General features: G+C 46.8%; 1 protein-coding gene across 1 annotated transcript; it reads left to right on the top strand.

The window, feature by feature from the left end:
- The first annotated feature begins 3,346 nt into the window (after positions 1-3,346).
- On the top strand, positions 3,347-14,277 carry CLDN1 (claudin 1). Its single transcript, XM_026045345.1, has 4 exons — positions 3,347-3,578; positions 10,797-10,961; positions 11,372-11,456; positions 11,985-14,277. Exons 1-4 carry the CDS (start codon positions 3,356-3,358, stop codon positions 12,145-12,147), a joined length of 636 nt encoding a protein of 211 aa, XP_025901130.1. The 5' UTR covers positions 3,347-3,355; the 3' UTR covers positions 12,148-14,277.
- Positions 14,278-16,088: the final 1,811 nt, after the last annotated feature.

The following is a 16,088-nucleotide window of genomic DNA, read 5'->3' as shown; positions in this document are numbered from 1 at the left end:
AAAGAAACTTGAGCACAGGAGAAAAAAGGCAGTGCTTATTGCATAAAGAGAGTTTTGTTTTGCCCAATGAACCAGTGAAGAAAATCATTAGAAGCAAAGTGAAAAGATATTTCAGCTCTCAAAGTAGGAAAGGATCCCATAAGGAGAGACTTGATGGTCATAGGAATGCTGTAAAATTACCAACAAATTCCAAAGTGCTGAGAACACTGATGAGCGATGAAGGGGAAAAGCGGAGTTTCAGTGTTTATCTTGATCTGTAAATTCTTTGTGATGCCCACAGAAAGAATTGCTCAGTTTTGAATTCTTTCATGAAACATGAGAGTAAGCATCTAGTTTAAACTGTCCCTGGAAAGCAAAACGTAAATTGGATGTTCATAATGCTGCGACTCCGGCATGGAGTTTTTTTACTGATTGCCATAGTGTTCAGTGGTCAATACGAACAACAGACTAGAAGCTCTTATTTCTACACAGAAAGAAGCAGACCTGTGCCCAGAAAGGCACAGAGCAGTGCTTGTGTTGCAGCCTACTCAGGCTATGGGAGGTCCAAGAGCACTCGAGCATATCTCAGGAGGCGAGTGGAGCATGGAGCTGAGCACTGATTAATACGTCCTATTCCTTATTTAGCCCTTCGTATGTCCCTGTCACTGTGGCAGCTTGAGCGCAGGAGCTTGTGAGTAGAGGTATGCTCAGTTCTCAGCTCTCGCACCAGTGAAACTTTGCTGCACACCAGGCCCTTCTAGGAAGGATTCCAGCTGACGTGTACGATACCGTCAATATTAGCCTGAGATAAATGGGATTTTGAGTGGGCTGGCTTGGGCTGAGTTCACACAGTTGTTTCTCCGAGTGAGAGCAAGGGAGTGCTGTGCTCCGGAGCCTTCCCGAGGCCAGCACACGAGCACAGATGTCCATCCATGTTCACGCAAAGCCAGCCTGCTGTGCTCACAGCCCACTAACTAACACTGCCCAGTGCAGCACCAGTTGGGGATGGAGGAGCAATGGGACTGCTGCACAGCCTCTCCATAAACACAGCATCCATTTCCAGGCAGCTGCAGTCCCACAAAATCCCTCACAGCATAAGGCTATCTCTACTCAAAGCTTCAAGATCTTCTGAAAAGGGAAGAAACTGCAGACGTGTGCTATTTTAGTATATGTCCAAGCAGTCAACTTCATACTGTACACAAATTTGGCACAGGCTGGCCCAAAGGTGCCACCATGTCCCGAGGAGAGCTTTTCCCAAGGCCAGAGTGGACCTGGATTGGTGGATCCTGGAAGGACCAGAGTGGTCCTTCCCGGAGCCAGCAGCATAGGCAGAGGGCTCCATCATGGAGCTCATGCACACAAGTGAACTGCATCTATCTCCTGGCCTCAAGCCTGCTCTTGCTTTCACAGCATAGGCTCCTTCCTTCCCAGTCCAAGCGTGGTCAGAACACTGACACTTTGGACTCCTCCCCTTGCTTTCCTAGAAGGTTCAGTAGGATATCCAAGGCCTTGCCACAAAAAACAAACAAACTAACAAAAAACACCTCTGTTCCCCAGCTTCAGCTGCTCAGGACCTAAGGCTAAAGGATCTAAACCTCCTAAAAGCATCTTTGGGACTTGCACACCTGGACCCAGGTTCATTGCTCATCTCACAGAGTCAGCAAGGATCTACCTGCTCATCTAGGGGTGGCGTGGGGGTCGGGAGCAGAGGTGAGTCATTTCAGCATGCTGAAGCACCTGGGAACACTGCCTGTTCCTTTGAAGATGGGCATTATTGGATCAATATGATTACTCAGATACCAATGGTCAAACCCAGACACTCCTAACCCTGCTCTCCTTGGGTTAGAATTGGGTTTTTTTTGCTATCCCTCCTTATCAGACAGGGAAGGAGCAACCCCAAAGGCCAGCACCACCCGGTTTTCCTACTCCTTGTATAGAAACCTTGGAGAATATACACATCTCTGTATTCACATCTCTATATTCATCTCTGACTTTTTTTTTTCAGTGCAAATTCATGTCTTTCCTTTTTTTTTTTCAGCCTCCCAGAGCTGTAAACCTGGCGCAGATAGACACCGAGTAAAGCACCATTGCTACACATGCAGCCTTGTAGCTACTGTCAATATGCAATTGGGGACATGATTAGGAATATTTACTAACATATGACTAACAAAGATTGATCTCTTCAGAGATGTCCAGAAAGCTGGGGACCAGCAACTGCAATATTTTCACAGCAAACTGGACTTGCTCTCTCTCTCTCCTCCATGTGGTTGGATTGCAGTTGGTTTTCTCCCCTTTGACCCCCCACCATTGCGCAGTATGGGTCAGGCAATCACAAGTCTGTTTGTTTGCCTGTTTGCAGATCTCGGGAAGCAGCCCTCGCAAAATCCCCTAAGTCATCAGAATGCCGTAAACCGCGATGTCAAAACAATACAACCCCATCCCCACCTCCAGCAAGGCCTTTATCAGTAATTACCGCCTGTTTATCTCAGACTCTGGAATTGCACCAGACACCCACTGCAAGTCCCCTCCGTGCAGTCTGCGGCCAAGGCAGCCGCACCACCCAGGCCATGCCATGTGCTCCCAGCTCGCACAGAGACAGTATTTCCTCACTCCGGCTCTCCTGAGTCCGGATTTGCCGGTATTCAAATATTCACATAAAAGAAAGGAAAAGCGTGGTACCAGGATCACTACCTGACTGGGAAGGATCGCTCCCTTCCTGGTTTGTAACCAGCCCTCTTGTTCGATAAACCTTGGCACGTCACCTGGCTCACAGAAGCATCTGAAAATCTAAATCTCTCCTTTAACAGAGATCAAGGAGATTAAGCACATGCTCCTTATTAAAATGTTAGATTCAAACTTTGGATTCAGGGTCCTGGAAGCATTTGTACATGGATGATCAGTGCTTGCCCAGTGGCCTCTTTTTAACTCGTTCAAAAACGATAATAATTTGCAAACATTTCCCTAGTGTTTCCCTCGCAGCAACTTATCCCCACGTGTGCGGAGAAGCCGGGCGGGGAGGCTGCCCGGTGAGGAAGCGCTCGAGGGAAGCGGGGAACATTTTCCCGCCTTTCCCCCCTTTTCCCGACGCCGCGGCAGCCCCGGGAAGCGGCAGCGCGGCGGGGGCAGCCGCCCCGTCCCGTGTCCCGTGTCCTGTGTCCCGTGTCCCGGGTGCCGGTGCCCGCGGCCCGGGGGCGGCCCGCGCCGTCGGGGAGCTCCGCGGGGCGGGGCGGGGGCGCGGACCGGCAGGGGGCGCCCTCTGCGCGGCCTTAAAAGGGGCGCGGGGCGGCGCGCGGCCGCCACTGCCCCGCGCGGAGCTCCACGCGCCCGTCACGCATCGTCTCGCCCCGGCGGCGCCCCCCGCCACCCCCGCGCAGCCATGGCCAGCGGGGGCCTGCAGCTCCTGGGCTTCGTGCTCGCCTTCCTCGGCTGGATCGGCATCATCATCAGCACGGCCATGCCCCAGTGGAAGATGGCATCTTACGCGGGGGACAACATCGTGACGGCCCAGGCGCTCTACGAGGGGCTCTGGATGTCGTGCGCCATGCAGAGCACGGGGCAGATCCAGTGCAAGGTGTACGACTCGCTGCTCAAGCTGGAGAGTAAGTCGGGGCGAGGGGTGTCCGTGGCGGCCCGTCGGGGGTGGCCGCGCAGGGGCTGCCCGTGCTGTCCGGGCTGGGCTGCTGCTCCCGTCGCAGCTCCGCCGGCCACGGGGGTCTGAGCCCCGGTTCTGTCGGGGGCTCCGCTGTTTTTGGTGTCCGTCCCGTCGGGGCTGGGCGAACTGGGGGTGCCGGCGGGGGCTGGGGAGCCGCCCCGCAGCCTCCCGCTCTGCGGGGACATGGGGGACTCAGTCCTGCAAAGCGACCGGGCAGAACAGGGTCTGTCACACCCCGACGACACCCGCGTGCAGGGCCAGCTCCTGTCCCCAGTGCTGCTTAGTGAGGCGCTCTGACCGCAAGCACGCGCGCTTTTTAAATTTATTATTATTATTATCATTATTATTATTATTAAGCAGGGGGGCGCGGTGGTGGTAGCAGTTGAGTCAAGGACCTTCCTTCTTTGGCTCTCATGTCAGCAGTAAAGTTCGCACTGATGAAACTTCTGACTCTGTTTTGATCCTGCTACTGCTCTTGTGTAATTTTGTTCCTTTGTGAGTAGGTCACTGTTCCCCCTTGGGGGTTTTTTGGCAAAGGGATGGCAGGTGAGCTGGATTCCAGCCCAGATAAGGACAGCGGGTGGATTTTAGGCAGAGCATTACTTCAGGGTCTGTGAGTCTTCTGTATGGCTCTCAGGTGGTAGAGCTGCCCTCCCTGTGACACCTGCTACTTACCTTGCTGGGGTAGCACTGCTATGTTTCTACACATCAACAAAAACTCTTTTGACCTGTCCCATTATCTCCCCTTCATCCCAGGTCTGGTAAGACTGCACCAGGTGCTCCTTAATCTTTCTTCTGACATAATTAATAAGGGAATAATTGCCGCCTTGGTAACCTTCTCTTTCCCAAATGAATGAGCATACCGTTTCCCATAAAATGTGGAGAGGGATGTTTGGGAGTATCCCCAAGTTGGATTGCTGGTGTGACGCACAGGAAGGGATAGTGGCAGAGCTGGACACCTGAGCCACACCTAGGCCACATTCGTGCTGCTGCTCCCCTGCCTCCAACCCCCGTAGGCCCTACAGCTGCAAATTGCTCCCTTCAGGTGCATGGTGCAGCTATTTAGCACCCTTGGAGCGCGGGGCAGGGTAATCAGGGCTGCACTGAGCACATGGGGTGTTTTGATTAGTAATTATGTATAAGCTCAGCTTTAAGCCTTTTATCTTTGTGTTGGGGTGGGTGGGTGGGAGGGTACAGCAGAGCTGAGGAAACTGCAGCACCCCATGGATCACTTGCAAAAGGTAAATTTGCCCAGGGGGCTCTGGCTGCAGCCCATTGTTGTGTAAATTAATCTTGCCTGCACAATCTAATGGCCGGACAGTTTCCTAAAAGCCTGACAAAAGACCTCCAGACCTGTCCCGTTCATTTCTAAGTACTAAATAACAGCTGCTCCACTCACCTTTGTTCTGCAAACAGCCCCTTCCAAGGCCACAACGGAGCTGCGGCGGCCAGGGACTGAGGTTGAGCTATTAGTGGCCTTTTATCAAGTCCTGCAGGGCATCTTTCCCTGCAAATTCCCAGGAAGCCCAGGAAACATGAGTATCATCGGGGAAGCTTTTGTCCTTGGGAAGTCAGCAAGGTGTGGCCAAAATACAGCTTTTTTTTTTAGTTTTGTTTTTCCTTGGCTACTCTAGGTTTCTCCTTTTGTGCCCTTCCCACTCAAAAGCAGGGCATGTCTTGGTATCTTCTCCGTGGCCTTTGTTTTCCCTGGCGTGCTTCAGGGGCCGGGGCAGTGGCAACCAGTATTGCTGTTTTGGTTGGAGGTTTGGAGAACAACACAAACCCCACTCACCCACTGGAGCAGACACACCCCGGGAGGATACAGCTGTGTAGTGGGAGCTCCCGGATTGTGTCCCGGGGAGGGCAGAACATCTATGTGGGCAGCAAGACTCCCCAGCAGCTGAACTTTCCCTGCAGAGGCTGTGCCTGCCCCGAGTGCTCCAGGCCATGTGGCAAGGCCTTGTGCCGCAGTGGGAGAGGTTCAGATCCTGCAACTTCTTCATTTCCATAGGAGGGACTGGGTGTCCTCACACCTACAGTAGTGTAAGGTCATGGGATGATGGAGAGCTTTGCTAGCAAGCTTCTGGATGTCTGGTAGACGTTTCTTTAGAGGTGTCCTTGTCTGGTTGCTTGGACTGCTGCAAAGGGAGGATTGTTTTGGTGTAAGTTGACGCATGCTGCTGGTGATTTGAGAAACCTTCTGCTTTCAGCATGTCTGCATAGCTACAGATCACCTGTACAGGTGTTTTTTCCAGCAGCTGTGCTCAACTGGGGGCTTAATGGAGTCTGGGATGTGCTTTTATTCAGGCAATAGGAGGGTTACATTTCATGGCCTGCATGAAAAGCCATGTATGGCTGCATGCATAGAAGAGCAAAAGCTACCCAGCTTCAATGTTTTGGTAGTCCTCTGCCATCAGCTGTGAAGCTAACTCAGCTTTGTGCTCTGCTGAGGATGTGGAATGGGACCAGACAGGAGGGTTCCTGGTACAGTTTCTGGAAGTCCTTGCTGAGACCCTCTTGTGTTCAAAGTGGGCCCTCTGGGTCCTATCTGGACTCCTTCAGCAAAAGATACTCATTTCCATGTTTGGTGTTGCTGGGAGAGGTTCTGTGCTTGAGACAAGCTGAGACTCATCTACCACTTCATCACCAAAGCAAGTACCTCCACAATGAGCCTTTGTGCCCCAGCCCAGAAAATAAACAAGGGTTTGAATGCCCTCTGGGTCAAACAGCATCACTCAAATGTGAAATCTTCTCTCCTGCATTTTTGCCACCCTGGCTGAGCCTGTTTCAGGAGAGGGGGAAGGGGGACAGGGGATGGGAAGGGTCATCTTGGAGCTATTGCTGTTTTTGCTGTGATGCTGGGGGAAAGTCGGGAGGTTGTGTTTTAAGCTAGTAGGAGGGACAAATGTGTCCTAATCATTTGTCACCTCATCTTCAGATCTGGAATAAGCAGGTAGAATCTGATGGTATCTGTGCTTTCATGTGGGTTAAGATTTAATTTGCTGCTGTGTTTCTCAATCCCCATTGCCTTCTCCTGATATTGAATTATATGAACACTGTCTCACTTGTGCTGTGCTTTCTCAAGATAGAGGGTTACCTGGAATGCCACCGAGGCTGTTCCTGTTTAGGTGCCAAGTTGAGTCTATAGTGGGGGGGAACTGGAGTCTGTTGCAATACACTGCTAGGATTGCTCTGCTAGCAGCTTTTCCTAAGCAGCTTTATTAAAGTGTTACTATGTGTTACTAACCCTCTTGGTAAGGGAATTTTCAGGCTTTGTGGGAAAACAGGCTGCCTACATGTCCTCTACACAAGTCTCTGGAAATGGTGGTCATGCACGTTGTGTATTTTGCAGAGGAGCTTTCTCCAAAGCAATTTTTTTGTGACTGCAGGAGGGCATCAAACTATTTGTATTCCCTTTGGGACAGGCAGAGTAGATAGAAGGCTATTTTTGCTTGTTTACCTTGTCTTTGATGATGGGCATACTCTTGAGACCTTTGGGCCATCCCATTCCAGCAAGAAACAGGGTCTTTCCTGTGTGCTTGCTGCCCGAGTGCTCTCTGGCTGGTGTTGTGGCTTCTGGAGAGATGTCTAAAAGGATTTAGGATAAAACACCTGAAAGTAGCATAGTGTGTAGGGTCCCTACAAGGGCTGCTAAGGGGGCCAAAGCCTCTTAAGATGCTAGCAGGCTTTTAGACCCACCCAGCATGAGTGTAGAGCATGGCAGATCTTTGCTGATCTTTGAATTTGCTCCTGCTTGTTCAGATCTTCACCATGTTGCTTGCCTTGCAAAAACTTCTGTGTGTTGGCTAGGCGGAGCAGTGGGACCTCAAATCCAGCTTGTTTCAGGAGGTTCACCTTTCCTGAAACTGCAGTGGGAGCCTTTGAAGGCTGCTGACTGCTCTTCTAGGTAGAATGCAGCATATTTCTATACTGCAAGATGCTTGTAACCTCAGGGGAACTTCCACTGTCAGGGTTTGCAAGGTATAGTATAGCATCTATACTTCATCTCTATTTTGCCATCACTTTGCTGCAGGGAAGGCCCTTTGGAGGGAAGGATAAGTCCATGTGAAAATATGCAGATAAGCCAGTAAATGAGAAATCTCCCATCAGAAAAATCTGTGTTTCACTATAATGATGACTTTTGCATTATAAACAGGCATTGCAAAAATCCCATGGCACCTTCCCAACAGCTTCACTCTAGCTTAGATAATACACACAAGATTAATAAGGGAATGTGATGACAGAAAAAATACCCCCCAAACTCTTGCTGCAAAGTCCTTCCTTACTACTATGCAACTACCAGCAATTATATCTGTGCCAGATAATGGTTGTGGGAAGGATGTATTTTTTTTCAACCTAGGATTCAGATAAGTGTATGTCATGTAGATTAAGTCAAAGCTGGATAGTAACATGTTTTTTTAAGAATGGATTCACTATGAAGCCTGTGAGAGCTGATATGTCATTTTTTATGGCTTTATATAAAGCTGTGACCATTTATGGTGGTGTGAGGGGTTCACCTGTGTTCTGTTAGCTGTTCTAGCACTTACTGCTTTCCTACTAATAGATATTTTCAAGACAGGTCGATAATTACTAGCTAGCAATAAAAAAAGGCTTCCAAGTAAATTGTTTTATATTGGTAACACATTATGTTGCTACCATCTGATAACAGTTGCTGGGTGTCCAGTACATCTGTCTACCCCCGTGCCAGGCCCTTTTTTCCCCTCCCTGGATTCCTGATGCTGCCCAGGCTTTGTCATGTAAGGTGGTGATACCTGTTCCCTTTGAGACTTTTGTTGCAGCAGCAAGGAATGCACGGGGAGATCTTGTTTCTCTGTAATATGATCGATGTTATAAAAGGCAAGTTGCTGTGCATTTCTACCCATTGTGAGCCTGTCCTGTTTGCAGCTTGAGGCAATTCTGCGTGTTGCTCCCCCTTGGAATAGTCACAAAAGCTTGTGAAAGGGAACTACTACCAAACTAGTCTTCTCAGCCTCTGGGTGTGCAGCTTCTACTGGCAACACGGTTGGTAATGTGTACATAGTGACTAATCACCTGTATGATAATTAACCACAGTAAGTGCACTGCACATATTGCAAAAGCGATAGGGAGACAAAAGTGGTGCTTCCCAGAGTCTGCCCGAGCACATGGCAGCCAGCTTGGGGGCAAGGGAGTGTGTCTGGCTAATATTGCACTGCTCTTGCACCAAAACATCTCAAAATAACGGGGAGCTTGTTCTGAAAACACTGCAGTCTGAGTTAATGTTGCAGAGCTCTGATTTTCTAAATGCATCTGCCTTCCTCCATGCAATAAGGAGGCTTGAAGACCTCAGGTTGAGGAGCACTTGGGGTCCTCCAGGTTCTGCTGCTGAATTTCAGAGGCTCTGGGAGATGCTCACAGCATATTTTGATGTTCACAGCGTATTTCATACCTGCTGCAACTGAGATAGCAGCTTTTGTTCAGCTGTTCTTTTGAGATTTTTTGAGATTGCATTCTGTTAGCTTGAGCATTTCAGAATTCTTTCAAAACCTTCTTTACAGTTTACTCTCTGCAGCAAAGCTACAGACGTGATGAAACAGACTTAGTAATGCTACAGAAAATGTTTGTTTCCCATGCAAAATAGCAATTATTGTGTTCAGTCACTAGCCTCTTCAGAGCTGTTGTGATAGATTGGTCTTAAATGTATGTTGGCTGAATTGGTTTTGTATGTGATATCCCATCAGTTGAGTTTGCTCTAAATTCACATAACTTTTCATTTAGCTTACATTTTTCACGTTCAATATCTGGCTCTGGAGATGTATCGTTTGCTAGCTTGAGATTTGTATTGGGATTCCACTGTTTTGATTTATGCTCAAGTGATAAGTGGCTTCCAGCAATCAGTGATGCAGCAAATGTTTGATTAACATTTGGCTATACTCTTCTTTAGAGGAAATAAGAGAGAAAGCCATTTAACCAAGCTAATTGTGGGCTGTCTTTCCCAAGAAAGACAAGCCTCTTAGGAAAACAAGTAATTTCCTACTGCTCTGTGCTCTGAACTTTGCCTGTATTGTGGTGGTGTTCACTAATTTCATAATATGCCCTCAGACCACTTTGAGTTTCACCTGTTAAGAGGCAGGGCCAGATTTACCTCAAACAGAATTGAAAGCTGATGGACTATCTGCTCTAGCTGCTGTGTACTCCTGGTGCCCTCCTTTCCATTGAGCATCTAGTCCTATGTGCTCTTGTATCGTAGAAACTTCAATTCCCTCATTTCCTGGGTAGTAAAGATCAGCTTTTCTCTCTTCTCCTCTGCTCATTCTTCCAATGTTTTAATCATTTGGAAGTTTTTGGCATTAATGATGTTTTCTTGATTTTTTTTTTCACTTAATGCAAAAAATCTGTGTAAAATCAGATGTGTATATAAGGTTAGAATTTCTGTTTCTGAGTCAACCTAAAACCAAGCCTTTGATAAAGAAGTTTATTAGGCTTGTTTGCTTAGAACCTGGATAAGTGTAGCTCATCATCTCACACTAGTTCTTCAAAAACCAAGAGACTGTTAAAACACTTGTTCGTGAAGTATTTAGCCTGCTAGGCTCAACTATTTTAACTTTGCTGGGGAAAAAAAAATCACCACCTCTGTCAGAACTAACTTTCTACCTTCTAGGACAAACTTACAGTTTTAACAAAAAAAAGAAATATCTAATTTGACAGTGAAGTATCTATAAAATGGCTTTGGAAGTGTTGAGCAATAAAGGGGCCCAGCTGAGTGCTGTGAAACTATTCATATGCATGGCACTATTCATATTTAAACATAGACCCAAAGGTTTTCTTCAAGGAACAGCCTAAACTTGAATACTACTTTGAATACTACTTTGATAAACAGATATCCTTCCAATTGGAATTCAAATGGTCAGGGAACAAAGTTGTGTGAAGGCAATTCCCAGGTCATTTCCGACAAAAAATCTGCATGTCCTTGTTTGCCATGCACTTTAGAAGAAGTTGAAATCCCAGTGCATGACAATCTCAAGAGTTTAAGTGGGGAAGAAAAGAATGTCTTGGTTGTATTCTGAATAGCACAGGGCAAAGTATTTGAATGCATGATTTTGATAGGAAACCCAGTAACTATATTAGTTTTTATTTGTATTTCAGACTTTCTCTTTATGGTAACTCAAATCCTAATGTCTTTTAGGCAGTCTTCAGGCCACTCGGGCATTGATGGTGGCTGCAATTCTCCTGGGCCTTGTTGCCATATTTACTGCTGTGACCGGCATGAAATGCATGAAGTGCATGGAAGAGGACCAGGTGAAAAAGATGCGCATGGCTGTCTTTGGTGGAGTGATTTTCATCATTGCAGGTTGGTAACATACATGCATTTGACCTTAAATGTGCCATGCTCCAAGAGCATGGGAGTGTGGAGGACAGAAGCACTAGCTCTTGGCTCTCCCAAGGCACCAGATAGATTTCTTGCCTCAGCACTATGCTCCCTGTGGTGGGTGCTTTGCTCTGCCACTCATCTCCATCAGCAGAGCTGGGCTGACCTAGATATGCTGATAGAAAACGTTTGCCAGAATCCTCTTCTGGTGTGTCTTGTGTGGGTGGCTTAAATACCTCTTTCCCATCCAGGTCTAAGCAATAGCTCGGACTTTCCCAGGGTGGTAGCAGCCCAGCATCATTCCAGATACTTGTTCTGTGACACTTTTTTTTTTGTAGTGTTTTTTGTTGATTTTATTAAGCAGTAAGACGTGTGTGTTCTCTCACCTGCAGGAATGGCAGCGCTGGTGGCCACGTCATGGTATGGCAACAGAGTGGCTCGGGCCTTCTATGACCCTTTCACCCCTGTCAACACCAGGTACTGCCTCATTCTGTGCAATGCATGAACACTTCATGAAATTGTTATGTAGAGCATGGCAAATGTTCACAGGGTATAGTTATGATGAACAGTGGCTCAGAGCAGGAGAATTTCTTGAACTACTTGGGTTGGCTTTCCTACTGGACAGAAGTAGGAACGTTGTGATTAGATCTCATCATTACGGTGGCTCTTGCAGTAACACCAAGGTTTAATGCAACATGATTGCAGCAGCCTAGTTTGGTCTTTTTTTTTCCTACTACTAAGTGTCTAAGGCTTAGCTTTTATAGAGCTTGGCCTCTTATGGTCTTGCTGAGCAGACTGGAATAAAAATGTGTGCAAATCTTTGTAGGCCTGAAGGTCAGCAGAGTCTCAAGTCTCTGTCACTTTAAAGCGCCTGCCTTGTAGGAAGCCACTTGCATAAGGGTTTCAGCCCCCTCCTGCATCTTGTGAATGTGTTTAAAACAAGCACTGTCTGTAATCCAGGGGCATTGCCTGCAGTATTTACTTTCTTCCTTGTTTCTCCCACAGGTTTGAATTTGGATCAGCCCTCTTCATTGGCTGGGCAGCTGCTTCTCTGGCCATACTGGGGGGAGCCTTCCTGTGCTGCTCCTGCCCCCGGCAAGAAACCTCCTATCCACCCACCCGAGGCTATCCCAAAAATGCCCCCTCCACAGGGAAGGATTATGTATAATGAAACGAAGAAGAGGAGCCATGAGCACTGGTAGTGAAGAAGCCTCTGGAGAGGACACTACAATGCTACTGTCCTGAACAGAGCTGAGACTTCCCAAGTTCTGCCTTCCTCTTCCCCCCCTCTAAATGTGTATATTTTTGTATCCTCTTTGCTACAGGACATAACTTCTCTTTTTTTCTCCCAGCCCGTGGAGGAAGGCTAGCCTAGGCTCATGCCTCTTGTCACTGGAAAGATGAAGCCTCTGAGCTTGGGTTAACTTCAGTATTTGGGAGTAAAAGGGAAAATGATGCTGTTTTTAGATGGATGTTGGTGCTTTTTTTAGTATTTTTGTTTGTTTTTTTGTTTTTTAATTAGATGGTAACAATTCAGTCTTAATACCCATTAAGTTAGAGCCCATTATGGGGGGTGCATAGGAATTAAAAACACTTATGAGTGCAAAGTCATAAAACCAATGCTAAGGGGATACATGGTTTTAGGGCAAAGACTTTACATGTAGGAATGCTTGAGGATTCTACAGTGCTCTTTTACTCTCATTGGCACTCTTATCTCTACACAGATTGGCAGGATTTAAGGCAACTAAAACAGTTGTCCACGTGCATGTTGCTGACCAACAGAAGATACAGTGTAATGTGACTTGGCTTAATGCCATGTCACTCTTACTGAGATCTGGTAAACTGATTGTGAACTCCCAAAGAAACTGCAGGCTTTCTGGCTGTCCAGGAAGCTAGTGAAAAAAGGATTTCTTTCCACTTTTCCTGGCTGAGCACTGCCATTGGTTGTTTCTGATACTCCAGCCCTAAAAATCTAACTTAAATCTCCAATTTTTCCCTTGTGTTACAAGGTACCTCTAACAAACTCCCCTTTCTTGGAGTTGCTTCACTAAAGTGCTGGCTTGTACTTTCTACCTCTTGGTTTTGTCAGATGTGTGATGTTCTCCTTTGAAGTCTCTTTCTCCATGTCTTGTGTCCTGGTGATCCTGCACCTATTGACATGTTCCAAAGATGGCCAGGACTTCCCCACCTCTTCAGTTTCAGGCCAGTGTCTCTGCTGCAGCCTGGAGGGATTAAGAAATGCCCCATTTTTTTTTCCATGAATGCTCTCCACATGGAGCACAGACACGTAGACGTGCTTTACTGCTATACACAATTCCCTATTCAAACTGCTGTTCTTCTATTTCAGACTTTTCTTGAAACTACTTAACCTCTGCCTTCTCCCTCCCTCACACATACCAGATCTATTAACTTAGTTTCTCTTGGTTGTTCATGCATTTAAATCCTAGGCTAGTGTCTGGATTGACTTTCATGTATCTGTCCTCAAGCCTGCAGTTTTAATTTGGAATGTTATGAGTTACTGGTCTGTTTGCCTTACACAGCTAAACGTTAAAACAAACAATGCTTTGCCAACCCTTGATGTTTTCCCAAGGATACCTCAGATAATGTCATTTGCTTCTGTCTTTTTTTATCTTCTAAGCATTTTCAGTGATGAGATATGAAGGCATATTTCAAGAAAACTGACTTAAGGTTTTAGCATCTTTTTAATCCAAGCTCAAAGAGGAAGAAACCCAGCTTTTTAAAGATATCATTACATATAAAGTCATATATGAAAAAAGCAGTTAGTAGAAGGTTCCAACCCCTTCCTCTGAAACACCCCATTTTCAGTGTTTTTAACAAACTGAATGAGGTTGGCTAGAGTTTAAATTTTGTAATTCCTAGAAGGATGGTGTCAACTCTGTAAAGCTCAAATGTACTGTTCCTAAGGAAGAAAGTTGGTAGCTTCTGTCCAGGCTTGTAATTGTGTACATGTTCAGAGGCATCTGTTCAGAGGCATCAGTCTTTGATTTTATTTCTGCAGATAGGGAGAGCCGCAGGCTGAGGGAGCTGTGTACAACCATGGTGTTAGTGGTTTATGTGTAAGCCTTGTACCTCTGTTTGACCTCGCTCTCTGCAACATGAATCAAAGTTACTAAAAGAAACCAACCAAAGCATCTGCTTTTGGCTTGAGTGGATGTTGGCCTGTGTTTGGAGATGGCTCCTGCAGCTTCCCTTGCTCCACGTGGAGCTGCCTGTGCACGACGGCTGCCTCGTGTGACCTCGTCTCGAAGTGGCAGCTCAGGTCGTCTCAGACAACGGTTGTGGTCTGTGCTTTTGTATTTGCATTAACCCTGAGCCAGGGAGCAGATGCTTGTATTGGGAATTTGTATAAAGTGTTTAAACAATTTCAATAAATTGACTTTTTTTAAAGAAAATCAGACTTATTTAATTTGTTGGGGGTAGAACTCAGATGGTGAGCACGGAAGAGGATTGCAGCCCGTGCTCTTGGGCGCCTGCCTGCCGGGATTGCACTTGCTCTGCTATGTGTATCTGCCGCAGATGAAGGTGGGGACAGCTCTTCTGCAGTGAGTCAGATGCCTATGGCCTCTGGCACAAACTCGCCCAGTAATCATCAGCTGCGATTGCAGCCCAGGAACCAGGAGGTCCGTTCCTCTTCAAGGCACACCGCACCCCGGGTGGAGCAGGGAGATGGGCTCCCTGACAGGGGGAAGCTGCAGGAATGGGGATGGGACAGGGTGTGGAGCTGCGATGTTCCTTGCTGAGATACTCTGTTTTGGTGGTGCCTTGGGTTCAGAAACCTTGTCTAGAGAACAAGAGCCAGCTGTGCTTTTCTATTTTTTTTAATGCTCTATGTACTTTTATTGCCTTTCTGGCCAAACAGGATCATGGAGAGGAGCCCTTGAAGGTGCTGCAAGGATGCCCTGCACGCAGAAACCTTGCTGGAATATTTCATGCTTCCCTTGGCTATGATAGCACCTGCAAGCGGCTGGGTGTAAACTTTACAGACTGCACAATGCCTCCCATCTAGCACTAGTTTTCAGTGATCTCTGCTGCTGTTTGTCCCTGGGAAACAAGGAGCAAATCCCCTTTCCTTCTGCTTTCCCCGGAAGCCTGTTTCTATTCCCAGGGGCCTTTGGCATTCCCCTTTTGTTTTGAGTACATGAAATACGAGGCAAACTTTGTGTTCAAAACTTTCATACAGTCAGTCAAGAAGCTGTCTCTGTTTCCTTATTTTCCGAGGGCTATTTGCTTTTTCTGCTGCAAACAAAAAGAATAGAGCTAATTAGGGTTGTGTAAAGCTGGCAGAGCAAAACAGACAGGCATGTGGCTGGCTGAGTGAGCTTGCACTGCCTGGAGCAGACTGGTTGCCTGGCATAGTTTGGGGTCTACAGTCATTCTTATTCCAACCTGTCAATTAGTCAAGGATTTCCATTGAGATTAATTTTTTTCCCATGTTTTTATGCTTTTGTGCATGCTCTGTCTCCAAGGGCTATTACAAATTCTGCTCTGAAATTTCCTATTGCAGAAGTGAGGTGCTAGGCAGACTGAAAAGGAAAGAATAACCCCACCTATAAAATGAATAGTAGAGCTTTTTGTTTGTTGGTTTCTGGCACAAATAGGGCACTCTATGTGATATGTACCTGTTTGAGACAGCAGCTGGGAGAAAGGGCCCAGAGGCTGAGCTCCTTGTTAGCTATAATTCCAATTTAGCAAAGCTCGCAACCAAATCTGCAGCTTTATAGGGTTCTGCAGCTGTTAGTAGGAGGGTGCTGAATAAGCCAAGGTGAGGATGTTCCATTTGTGAATAAACGTGATTTTATGTGGTCACGATCCTAATTTCAGTCCAACTGTGATAACTCTTAATATCCAGCAATGAAGACAGGTATTTGGAGGACTTTGTATTCTAAAGCTTTGCCTGTCGCACTTGGGTCAGTTCTTGCTTCCTTTCTCCTGCTTAGGAGGGCTCTTCCAGTTCTTACACAGTCATGCAATTTCACTTGCCCAAATTTTCTATATCTTTTGTCATATCTGTTGTTGGTTTTGTAGCAAAGCAGAGTGATGTGACGTGGGTGGGAAGCTGGTGAAGGGTTTCCCTTTGGATTTCAAGCT

The sequence above is a fragment of the Nothoprocta perdicaria genome, unplaced genomic scaffold, assembly GCF_003342845.1.
Source record: "Nothoprocta perdicaria isolate Ctin4 unplaced genomic scaffold, notPer1 scaffold_4, whole genome shotgun sequence".
NCBI lineage: Eukaryota > Metazoa > Chordata > Aves > Tinamiformes > Tinamidae > Nothoprocta > Nothoprocta perdicaria.
This window is presented reverse-complemented; position numbering and strand designations above follow the sequence as displayed.